This window comes from Glandiceps talaboti, chromosome 16 (assembly GCF_964340395.1).
Source record: "Glandiceps talaboti chromosome 16, keGlaTala1.1, whole genome shotgun sequence".
NCBI lineage: Eukaryota > Metazoa > Hemichordata > Enteropneusta > Spengelidae > Glandiceps > Glandiceps talaboti.
In genome coordinates, this window is record NC_135564.1 from 1,075,586 (window position 1) to 1,088,958 (window position 13,373).

General features: G+C 33.1%; 1 protein-coding gene across 8 annotated transcripts in view; it reads right to left on the minus strand.

Moving 5' to 3' along the window:
* Positions 1-821: 821 nt before the first annotated feature.
* Positions 822-13,373, minus strand: part of LOC144447379 (diacylglycerol kinase beta-like) — a 232,522-nt gene continuing 219,970 nt past the window's right edge. For 6 of the 8 annotated variants that reach the window (XM_078137369.1, XM_078137373.1, XM_078137372.1 and 3 more), the window contains 2 exons: positions 10,900-11,081; positions 822-9,740 (listed from right to left, as the gene is read on the minus strand). In XM_078137369.1, coding sequence (XP_077993495.1) covers positions 9,618-9,740; positions 10,900-11,081 — 305 coding nt within the window. In that variant the 3' untranslated portion in view covers positions 822-9,617. The remainder of the gene's footprint in view (positions 9,741-10,899; positions 11,082-13,373) is intronic. The other 2 variants (XR_013482019.1, XR_013482020.1) reach the window with 2 other exon arrangements.

Consider the following 13,373-nt stretch of genomic DNA (forward strand, 5'->3'; position numbering starts at 1 on the left):
TATTGTTTGAACCTTGTCGTGTCATTTTGAAATGATAAATGATGTCTTTCAGATATATTTAGAACTGTCATTTCACGATACATCTCCTCCTAATATCTTGTTTTCATAAAAACCGACCAGTTTCTTGTTTCATACACGATTATTATCAATACAGTTATCCATGTAAAATGAACGTTGTAGGGTTTCTGGAACATTGTATAACATAGCAATAAAATTGTCAATGACAAAAACCGTTGGAAATGATTAAAATTTGAGTACATAACAATGATGATATCCGTATGGCTTGATAATCATAGTGGCAGGGAGGGGGGGTTAGAGAGAGAGAGAAAGTGAAATAGCAGAGAGAGCAGGGAGAGTGAAAGAGCAGAGAAAGAGAGAGTGAAAGAGCAGAGAAAAAGAGTGAAAGAGCAGAGAGAGAGAGAGAGAGAGAGAGAGAGAGAGAGAGAGAGAGAGAGAGAGAGAGAGAGAGAGAGAGAGAGAGAGAGAGAGAGAGAGAGAGAGAGAGAGAGAGAGAGAGAGAGAGAGAGAGAGAGAGAGAGAGAGAGAGAGAGAGAGAGAGAGAGAGAGAGAGAGAGAGAGAGAGAGAGAGAGAGAGAGAGCAGAACACGTGTTGTCTGTCTAATTTGAGGGGAAGGAGAGTTGCATTCCTAAGTGTTAGATGAAACAGAAATCATGAGTTGTCTGTAGCCAAACCTGATGGAGAAAGGTATGTCTTTGAGTTATGGATGTCAGAAATAGGGCCTGTATTTAGATAAATACATCAATGGATGGAAGTTAATGGGCTAATTAACACACAGAATACTTCTTATTTTAAACTCAGGAAGATTTATTTCATTCTGTACAGAACACATGAACATAGTATACATACATCATGGTAAGGGCTGATATGATCTCATCCAAACCGGTCTAAACTGGTTGAAACTGGAATCAGCTAGTTTAATCTGACTGGAAAAAAGAATAAGTTTTTATGTACCGTATAATACACTAAAATGGTAATATCATAATAAAAATAACCGAAACCATTACAAATTCACCCTGAAACTTAAAATTAAAAGAAAATGAATTAACCTGTATAGGTAAAATAAACACACACACACAAAAGAAACAACAATCTATTTAATAATAAAATGAAACAGCACTAATGAACGTCATAGTTTTCATTCAACAGCCTTGTAAATAAAGTGGAAGTGCAAGCAAACAAACAAACACAAAAATGCCACTCGTGCTAATTCAATATGTATGGTACTACACCATGGTTACCATGGTTACTCTTTTATCCTTATTGTCATCAACTACTTATATTTTGCTATGAATTATCCCATAAATTACAACTCATCTAGCACTAAAAACTAGAATCTATGTTTCAACGCTAAAGAAAAGAAACAAGCTGCTGTTATAATTTATATATATTTTTTTTTAAGAATAAAAGTCAATACTGATTGTTTGTAAAAACTTGATAACTATACCAACGACCTAAAGCAAGACAGTGTCATTGTCAAACACACCACCGTTCCTCTACAAAGTATAGTAATATAATATAATATAATAGTTGTTGCTGAGTTGACAGCCATTCAAGGAAAGACTACGGTATTGTAAGGTTTTTTTGTTGAAATTCCAGAGATTCATGTAAGAAATATACAGAGAGATACAAACACATTTACATGAACGTAACCACAAACCATTGTTCACTGAATGTACAAGTCAAGGTCAAAGGTCACAGATCTACATCATTTTATAGGAATCATGAGTAAAAGTCATTTTTTTCTTCAAATTTTAGATACATCTAATCAGTGTCTCTGCTAACAGATGTGCATGTGAACTTAGCTAAAAAGAGAAAATTAATTTCAAGGTTAATTTTGCCACTATTTGATTGGGAATATTAATAATTTGATGTGACGGCCATCTTGTCTAAGAGCTATTTCTTTGGGTAAACAAAACAATACCTACATGAACTAAAGTTGTTGAAACAACAAAAAGTAAATGAACATCCAGTATTTTGATCTTCTCTTCAACAATAAACCAAATTCCTAAAGAAAGGTGGCATTATTTTAGTACTTGTGACTTTGTGGGAAAGAAACTGCCAATGGCTCAGCAGCACAACAGATACAAGAATTATTTGTATCCACTTTTTCATTCAAATTATATGGGTAGTATCTTGATTATGTATGCAAATTGTATTAAAATATGTAAATTTATTAATGTATGCAAACTTTGGAGAGATTCACAGGAAACATTGTTTTATTTTAATGATGATTCTGAATTCAACTTTAAGATTAATTAAGTCTATAAATTCCTCTCCGATTTGGCAACTGCAGACACGGGAAAATAAGGCAAAACCATTATGGTGTAGGGAGTTGCGGCCAAAATATCTACTGAGATGATTTTAATACTGTTAGTGTAAATATTGGCTAATTAGCAAATTTACATAAATGTGAATACTGTGTTTAATACTGTATTCTCATCAAGAAGCATAATGACCTTTCATCCCATTTCATTTGCACATGTTTGTTTGTTGGTTAACTCACTTCAAGTGAATTCAGAATCACCACTGATGTTTTCCATCGCTATGGAGGAAGTGGGTCCATTTAGAGTTGAGACTTGAAAACTACTAATGTGTAATGAATTATTTGCAGACTCAGATTCAGCATGAATACTTATTTGTAGACTCAGATTCAGCATGGATAGTTATTTCCAGACTCAGATTCAGCATGAATACTTATTTGTAGACTCAGATTCAGCATGGATAGTTATTTCCAGACTCAGATTCAGCATGAATACTTATTCGTAGACTCAGATTCAGCATGAATAGTTATTTCCAGACTCAGATTCAGCATGAATAGTTATTTCCAGACTCAGATTTAAAATCTTTTCTGCATGCATGGATGACAATTTCTTTCTTAGTGTGAATTATACTTCAACCAAATTTCTTGGTATTAATTCAGTTTGGATAAAGGCACATGTTACTGTGAATCTGGAAATAAACATTGAATCCAGAGCAAGGGAACAATATTTCAGTAATGTTATAATTAAAACATTAATTTTTGGTTTATACTGTAAAGTATCAAGCTTGACATAAGATAAGCTGCTATGAATTTAGTCTGATAAACAATATACAACACTGAATTCAAGTAACAACTAACAGTCAACATTTGATATCTAATTATTTATTTATTTGTTTTGTATTTAATATTTACTTTACACTGCCCTCTAGTTACTTTGCTTTAGGTGTAACTTTGTAACATTCTAATGTCTGCGGGGTCAGACTCGATTAGCATTATGTTATTATACTGACTCCCATTTAATAACCTACCTTTGTCTACTTGATAATATAAACTACCGGTACCTTTGTCTACTTGATAGTACAAACTATTCATTTAATAACCTACCTTTGTCTACTTGATAGTACAAACTATAATTTCTTTCTATACAGGTAATAAACTCTAAATAAAGGTTAACATGATGTACGCTACAATTAATGTACTCAAATCTGTTAACCGTCCAACTTTAACTTCAACTTTGTTTCTATCATTTTTTTTCTTCAAAATTTCATCTCCTCTGGCATTTCCTTTTAGAACTTAGCAAAATTATGTCAAATTAGGACTGTCTTCTAGTGAAAAAAAAAATGGGATCAGGCTTTGTATGTAAATATAAAATTGACTTTCAAGAAAACACATAGTATACTATCAGAAAGCATTGAATACTTTACAATATCCTTATTGTTTGTATAGCTAAGATGATATTGCTCAACTTATTCAAAAATAATCTTTAAGTTTTAAAAATTAGTGGGACTAACAAAATTGATTCTATTACAGATCTCTAATTGGCTAGCACAGAAGATCTTGGCAAAATGTACTTTCAATTTCGGTCTTAGAGATTATTCTACTGAGACACAACATTTGAGTTTTAATTTTTCACTCTCTTCTCTTTCTCTTTCTCTGTCAATCATTGTTGACAACTTTCTTGTTCCTACTCTATAATTTTGAATTTATCTGACCCTCCCCTCTAACAGTCAATTGACAGATTTCAAGTGCCTTACTCTTATATCTTGAATTTATCTGACCCCCCTAACAGCAATTGACAACTTTCAGCTGCCTTTGTAACTCTTACATCATGAATTTGACCCTCCTCCTCTAACGGTCAATTGACGACTTTCAGGTGCTATAACATCAATTTACTGGACCCCCTCTAACGGTCAATTGACGACTTTCAGGTGCTATAAGATAACTTTACTGGACCCCCCTCTAATGGCCAATTGATAACATGTTTAGTGTTTCACTCACTCAACAAGCAACTCTTTTGCGTACAGGTCTACTTCAGTCCAAAGTACTACACAGTATGACCTTTCTTACAGCATTGTCAAACTTATAATGGTACATGGTAGCTGTGACATCATTTATGTGAATTTCTAAGTAACTGACTGAGGCTGTGGAACTTTGTCATAAAATTCACTTAAATTATTTTACAGGTTGAGCCAAATCACATGGGAATTAGGTTACACAGTAATGTGTAATTTGAACATTTCCTGCTTTCTAGGTAAAACCAATGATATCAAGTTGACACAAAGCTTTCTAACATATGTGTGTGATTTGAAGTGATATTAAAGTTAAACCAACTATAATGCAAACTATTGATCTATCTGAGAGCCTATCATCCAATTCCTTAAACTAAATTTTTCTGAGGTCAAGTCAAACATCATGATGGCAGCAAATATCTGAAGATAAATTTAGGATGGTTGCATTAGTTGTTGTTTTGCTCTTGAATGAAAGCTCCAACCTGTCGATGGTTGTTTCAACCCGTCGATGGTTGTTCCAACCTGTCGATGGTTGTTCCAACCCGTCGATGGTTGTTTTATCGTACGTTGTTATAAGTTATAACTGATCACAAGATCACAGATTAAAGTTTTTTTAAATAATTTTTTATCAGTATCTTTTGTTCTTATAGATTTAGCTCCTCTAAGCAATTCTGATTTGTGTGATTAAAGATTGATAAACCCTGGTCCTACTGAATATAAATCATGTAATGATATGTGTTTGTGAGTTAGAGGGAATAATACTGAAAACAATGCAGACTGTCAGTTGACCTATGACCTCCACAGAGTGTGATGAACTCTGACCCTAACATTGATCTATAGATAAGAATGGTTTAAACTAAATGTCATCACTCAGGTAGATTTTTTTTTTCAGTGAACTCATAGGGTGGTACCTCCTTTCATCATCACAATGCTCTGAGACTTTTGTTTAGTTCATACCAATATTTCTATTCTACAAGACAGTTTATGGCTTCATTACCTTAGTTACACCCCAATCTTTATTAGCACAGTCTTTTGAAATTCTAATTAAAATTGAACACCTGTAACACCTGCATGTCCTGTTTTTTGGGTTGGAACTTATTGACTTGCATAAATTGGCCTATCATCCATGTAGGATTATAAACTTATGTAAGGTTATAAAAAGGAACTAATACCGTACATAACACTGTGATATTCACATAGGTTAACTTCTTAACATGTATGGGGCAAATAGATTGCCATGATGGCACAAACTATGGACAAATATCTGCTGAATATAAATGAGCCTATAATCAAACTTATTTACACATTGTATACCAGGAATACTCTACAAGCCTCAGGTTTGTGATGAGTATATGTAGAATTCAGTATGTGGGAATTTTTGACTATCACATTTCCCATAAAATCCATCAATGACTGGATTCCAGGCTAGGGTATACATAACTATAAATAATAACTTCATTCCATATCTTAAACTCTGAGCTGAATTTAGGAGACACACCTGTGTGGTACATATGCTAACTTGTACTATAGCTGTTCATAATGTATTCGTAAATACAATTTACATATATACTGCTGGTAGAAAATGTCTAATACTGTTTTCATTGGTTGTCATTTTTTGTGTGCAGAAAATTAAAATATATAAAACACACTGTCATATCTATCACACTGTCTGCTGACTAAGATATCTCTAAGATACTGTATTTCCAAATCAAAGATATGTACAAGACACTGATTTTCCATTGATTTTTGAGCATCTTAACTGATAAGGATGTATTTCTTTGGCAATTTGAATCACCTAGCTTTGGCCTTGTGAAGTCTAAACCAATATGTCTATAAATACCTTCTCATGTTTTAATTCAAACCACGATGTTAGCCAGGTCTGTATATATGTTTTGATGTTACCTACTGGATGATATATATAAAAGTGAATTTTATGACATCATGGCCAAACTAGACAATATTAAATCTATGATATATATATTATTGGCTCCATACTGGCTGACATTGATCTTATCTGTAACCGTGGCCAAAAATTTGGGTTTTCTGATAAGTTTAAACCTTTGGCCTACCGTAACCTATTAATGACCTTTCACCTTTGACCTATGACCTAAACCTCTAGCCTATGAGTAACTTTCAACCAATGGCTTATCACTATCCTTTAACTTATGAGTAACCAATAACCTTTTACCCTTTCACCTATGACCTACCATTAACCTATTGGCCTGTTACCTGTGACCCATAATTAACCTATGGGACGCTCTTTACCTTTGGACTGTCAATAGGCTTCAACCTATATTTAACCCTTAGCCTTTCACCTTTGACCTACTTTAACTGATGATAATCTATTAACTTTTATCCTATGATTAACCTTCGACCTTTGACATGTTAATAACCCTTCACCTATGACCTACAAATAACTTTACCTTTAGCATTTTTAACCTTTGACCTACCATTTACCATTGTACTAACCTTTAACATACCATTACCATGGTACTGACCTTTCACCCATGACCTACTGTTTAACTTTAGCATAGTACTAACCTTTAACCTATGACCTACCATTAATCCTTTACCTTTGGTCTGTTAACTTTTAACTCAAGACCTACCTTTAACCTATGATTAACCTTTAACCATGACCTTTAACCTATGATTAACCATTTATTACCTTTGACCTATTAACCCTTTAATCTATTACCTACCTTTAACCTATGATTAACCCTTTGCCTTTGACCTACTAACCTTTAACTATGACCTTTAACCTATGATTAACCCTTTATCATGTCACTAACCTTTAACCTATGACATTTGTGTGTGTGTGTGAAGTCAAGAGAAGATCAAAATACTTACAGCACTAGTGAACTTGATTATGTATGAAATATAGAATAGTTATGTTCTAAAGTTATACAAGATGAGTGAAAGACAAGACAAATAAAGTCTGATATAATATTAGACTATCTATATGTATCTGGAATACATCAAGTATACATCTGACATTATTGGAGTAGAGAATTAACTTATTTGTCCATAAAATCAAACTGTATCAAATCCAATCCAAAAGTCACTCTATACAATGTTTATTAAAATTTATGCACATTTTTTGTTATAATTAGAATTGTAGCTATAATTAGTAAATAGAATTTCAATTTTTGAATTACAATAAATTAATCATCATTTGATTCCTAGATAATCATTTATTATAAATTCTTTTTCATTTAATTTTAATCACAAGTAATTAATACTGAAGAATTAAGCATTCTTTGGAAAAAGAAGTTGTGTGAAGGAAGAATCTCAGTCGAATGTGTTGGTTGTAATATGTTGTAGTATGTTTTGATTCCTGAACTGTAAAACTCTTGGCGATAGCAGTAACAACCAAGTAGAAAACTTGGCCATGTATTCAGATTGTGTTTGAATCTAAAATATGAATACATACCAACTCTGCCATGTATTCAGATTCATCTGAATCTAAATCTTGAATACATACTAACTTGGCGATGTACTCAGATCTCATTTTTCAATCCGAAATCATTTTTTTTCTTTTGGCAAATTTGCATGAAAATTTCATTTTTTTTGTATAAATCTGTTTTGGGATTTGGTATGGCAACATTGACTATAATTTCTTACTTTATGCACATTTTATTCCATTTTGGTACTGTGAGTTTGATTTCCCTAAGAACACCTACTTATAGTTACAACCGACAACTCTAGGCTGAAAATTTTCCTGCATCTAATCACTCTCTACATATTAAAACAATTTTTTTTGGTAACAATTATACTAAAATTACACTAATGACAACTGTTCTAAAAATCCAAATCCAAAATCAATCCAAAATAACAATTTTAACTACCACAATAGTTCAAAAGAATCTACATTGGTACAAATTGCTACACTAACAAAATAACCTACGATATAACAGGCCTCATTCATGTGACAACCATGTGATCGCCATGTGACTGTCATGTGACAATCTGCACTGCACCTTGATCCTTGGAGATCATCCAACTACATATATTACATCAGAACTATAGTGTGCATCATCTGTCTATATAATTTATACAAACTTTTGAACCACATATATTTGAAACATTTCTTTACACTTGGGGGAAAAAATTAACATACACCAATATTTACCCACTGAACATTTGTTTTCATTTAAAAATTGATATTGTGTAATCTTTGAAAGTGTTGCAAGTTGCTCTAGAAGGACAGCTAATTTGCATAAGTTTGTAACATCAAGAGAAAAAGTTGAGAAATTCCATCAAGTAAATATTGAGTTTGCTTCTGTTCATGAAGCTTCTTTACAAAAATTGTAGATATTTCTTATTTTTGATAATACAGTATTTGTTACACTTTGATACGGTATTTGCAAAACACTGGCTACATATACTGTAACAATTATCAAAGACCAAAACAAGAACAGTGACATTATACTTCTTTGAGCACCCAAAATGATGACATCACAAATATGAGACCAATAAGATGGGCACAGTGACATCATACTTCTTTGAGTACCTTAAATTATGACATCACAACATATCACGTTTGGTCATGTCTACATTTTTAGTACGACATGATATTTCCACTTTATTTATATCATAATAATCAAATTGTCTCCCTAATATAAATTTGATTTCATTTCATTTTTTTCACCTAGCAAAATGTACTGCCAGACCCAAGTTCATTCATGGTGAGGTTTTTTATTAGAACTTTAAACAGTATATTATATCAGAAATAAAGAAATCTGTATTGTTACCATTTTGGGGCTTCTTGAAACAGTACATTTTCAATTTTGGGGTGTCCAGAAACCACATATTGTGAGGTGTCTGGAACTTTGTTTGGATGTTAACTCCAATATCAAGAAATCAACAGGAACATCTTCACATCAAAAGTCTGGTTTCTTGAACAGTACATTTTGGGGTGTTCATAAAACACATATTTCGTGGTGTCTCAGAACTTTGTGGATGTTGACTCCAACATAGTGAACTTGTACTACTAATCGAAAAGGGATTTCTTGAAACAGTACATTTTGGGTATCCTGTAACTGCATATTTTGAGGCCTCTTGAAACAACACTTGTTGAAGTAGATTCTGATATCAAATAATTCTGGTATTTAACATTACAATAACTCGGACTACACGGGCACAAAAAAGTCTATCTTTCATAGATTTCTTATCCATATCATGCCTACTGCAGCTGCTACTACTAACTAGTTTTTTTTTTTTTCGAAATAATACTGTTTGGCTTTTTGCATGTTGAAACAGAAGGACATTTGACCATTGTCACAAATACCGATTTGTATACTATCATATTTCAGTGTCTTACTGTTGTTTAGTCCTCCAACAGTGTCATTGTAGGAGCTCGGTTTTTCTTAAACAGTTTGGCAAAAGAACTCCTCTTGTTCGGAGACGGAGCCACAAGCATCGGCACCTGGTTCTTGTGTGTTATGGAAATCTACAGAAAGAATTGAAAATGTAAAAATTGTTTTAGAAAATGTTACTGTGAGAAAAAAAAATGGGATTTATGTGGGTAGTTTTAGATTTAGTTATGCCTACCTGATGACTTGTGAAATTCTTTGACTTCCTCAAAATAGACATTAACAAGTCTTCTAGTGTCGAAGACATAGCCCCCAACACTAATGTGCTCTTAATTAGTGTCTGAAGGATGGTCCTACAATTTGCTGGCAAATCTATGCAAGTTAATTTGTAACACTGTACACAATCAACTCATAACCTGTGAATGGAATCTGCATGCACAAAACTTTTGAAGTTATTGAGAATACACACACAGGTTCTTGTCATCTATTATTTGCTGCCTCAATCAAATGAGAAACGGATAATGATTTTGATTAAAGTAAAGAAGACAAACTAAATCATTTCTATTAAACAGCTGATGCAATGTTTGTACAATTTATCAACAGCATTAGCTGCAACTTGAATGTATTTTGAACTGTTTTATTAGATATAACGACTTGCTCATACTGAACACCAGAAATATATTTGTGTAGCTGTACACATAATATGGTATAATGAATCCAATCAAATTAATTTTTGGGTCCGCACCCAAAAATGTGTGCCCAAATGCAATCAAGATTTGAACCTGTTATTGCACTATTTATAGATAAAAACTGAATAATAACTAACTTATACAATATCTAATTATTAATATTTTAACAATTTTCAGTGAATATATTTAGATATCTTTCCCTATAATTTTCTTCATTCAGCCAAGGAAAATACAAGTGACCTAAGGGGCCCTTGTCACTACGAGTCACTAGACGAGTAGTGACAACCCTTAGGCCACAAGTATTTTCTGGCTGATTGAAGAAAAATACAGGGGAATAATATGATTATAACATTGCAAGTAATATTAAAAAAAATTGGGGAAAGTAATGGCAATTTTGAGTGTTTTAACTCAGATTTCAAACACAGTGAAACCAATGATGTAGACACGTGTTGTCATGACATAGAACGACCAGAGTATATATTCCATACTTTATGTTTGAACCTGGCTCACGTATGGTATATTGTTGGTTGTCTGATTGAAAGAATACTATTCCAGTTACAGCTAGTACAGCTTTGAAAACTAGACACATCAAAGTATATCTACTTACAGTACAAGGTGACTGTAACCATGGCTCTCCATCAATCTGCATAGGAAACTTTTTCCGAGATCGTATTGTCACTGATGCACATTGTGCGAGTCTTCTGGCTGAGGACTTCAGGCCGGCACGGATCTGCCCAACATGGAAAGCCCCTTCTAGACCAATAACTTCAATTAACCTATCACCAATATCTGTCAATACAAAAATTTACACCACCTGATTACAATGTCTGTATGTGTATATTTTATCAACCCATGCAATGGCTACTACACGATATACAGCCACTTTCTGTGCTCTTCAAGCCCATGTCAGATGACATGCTCTTAAAGGCCCATGTCAGATGACATGCTCTTAAAGGCCCATGTTGAATGATATGCTCTAAAGGCCCATGTCAGATGACATGCTCTTAAAGACCTATGTCAGATAACATGCTCTTAAAGGCCCATGTTGAATGGTATGCTCTTATAGGCCCATGTCAGATGACATGCTCTTAAAGACCTATGTCAGATGACATGCTCTTAAAGGCCCATGTTGAATGATATGCTCTTATAGGCCCATGTCAGATGACATGCTCTTAAAGGCCCATGTTGAATGATATGCTCTTATAGGCCCATGTCAGATGACATGCTCTTAAAGGTCCATGTTGAATGATATGTGCAATAATAGGCCCATGTTGGATAAAATGATGTAGAATGATCAGAGTATACATTCCATCCTTTTTTTGAAAACATGGCTTGTGAATGGTATAATGGTGATTGTTTTATCTTGTGAATGGTATATTATGGTTATTGTTTTATCTTGTGAATGGTATAATGGTTATTGTTTATCTTGTTTCATTAAGGCACAAATGACATGAATTCCTTAGAACAAAATAACATGGCTATTCTGAAACAAACATTCCTCTCTCAACCACATTTCTTTTTAGTTCTATAGAAACATATATTATTATTAAAGTAAAGAGTGTTTTTTGTGTCTATGAGGTTGTTGACACAATGAAATGATCACATGTATTGTTACTTATCACTGCTAACTTAGATATGTCTATTTCTAGTTGTATAGAGACAGGGCAAACGCAACCAAGCAATGTCCAGATCTGTGTTTTTTTCCTTTATTCACTTCACATAGTGCACTTTTTCTACACGATGCTCTTCATGCGTTATATTGATTTGCCTAATTTGACTTTGTCTTGCTGCTGGATTTTTTCCTTCATACTATTTATAGATTCCTTTCAACTCTACTATCCATAATGGCAATCACAGGCGGTATTTTCTTTGTACTTTGTTCAGTTTTTGTTCTGACTCTTAACATACTTATATAAAAAGGATATATGTGTATCAGTGAACCCTAGAAATGTCTGATCTATATGAAAATTGTTGTCACAAAATGATGTTATGAAAAGAACACACTGCAGCCAGTATGCAAATATGTTGTAATATAAATTATTGGTGTGGAATTTGTTTTCATTACTTTCAATACAGGTTATTGACTGATACATAATTTCATAACATGTTGCTACATGAATCAGGATTGTTAAATTATTGGTTGCAATTGTCACAAATGAGTGACATCTCTACTAATTTTACTTATTGTACTTTCAATTAGGACATCTCTTGTTTGTGTGTAGGCATACCAGCTGTCTGTTATTGATACTAAAAAAATATACTTATGTAATTCTATGCTGTCATGTTATTACATGTATATACTATTAGACCTACTAAAAAAAATTGTGTGGTTCTGATTATGCTCAATTTTAGAATAGGTGGGGTAGGTAGATTTTTTATTTTATTTTATTATATATTTTATTTCTGTGTGAGTGTCTAGTTCAGGTGTTCCACTGTTTTCCAAATGGTCTCTGTGTTGTTGGTTTCTTCCTATTAGATGTACAGCCATTGGAAGAACAGTTTTATTTTGTCTTTTTAAGTTGATGTCAGTTTCCGTATCCACTGTTTCTCATGAGACTTCACAATTTTTGTGATTTTATTATTTTTTTCTTGAATACGTTAAAAAAATTTTAGGGTTGGCATTGAAATGCTCGGTGGGGGTCTGGTAACCGGAACTAAACAATTATTTTTTTTAGGCCTTATCATGTATATACATATTATTAATGAAGTTGGAGTTTAACCTTATTATCTAATCAAGCTAATAACAATATCTAAAGTTAATTAACAACATTACAATTACAGGTATGATAGTCCAAAAATAACTAAGTTTACTAAGTTCTGTTTTTTCAATACTCCAGCTGTAACCATTACTTCCCAAGCTGACATCTCATCCTAGGTACTGCCCTTAGCTTGCTTAGCAGCTGCAACCATTACTTCACAAACTGACATGCCATCCTAGGTACTGCCCCCTTAGCAATGTTAACTTGTTACTGTTCAGTAAGTGTTTCCTCTATGTGATAGCACTATAACATTTATCTACTATCACAATAAAATTGTGTTTTGCACAACATCTTATAATATATTGATTGCAGCAGCGTGAAA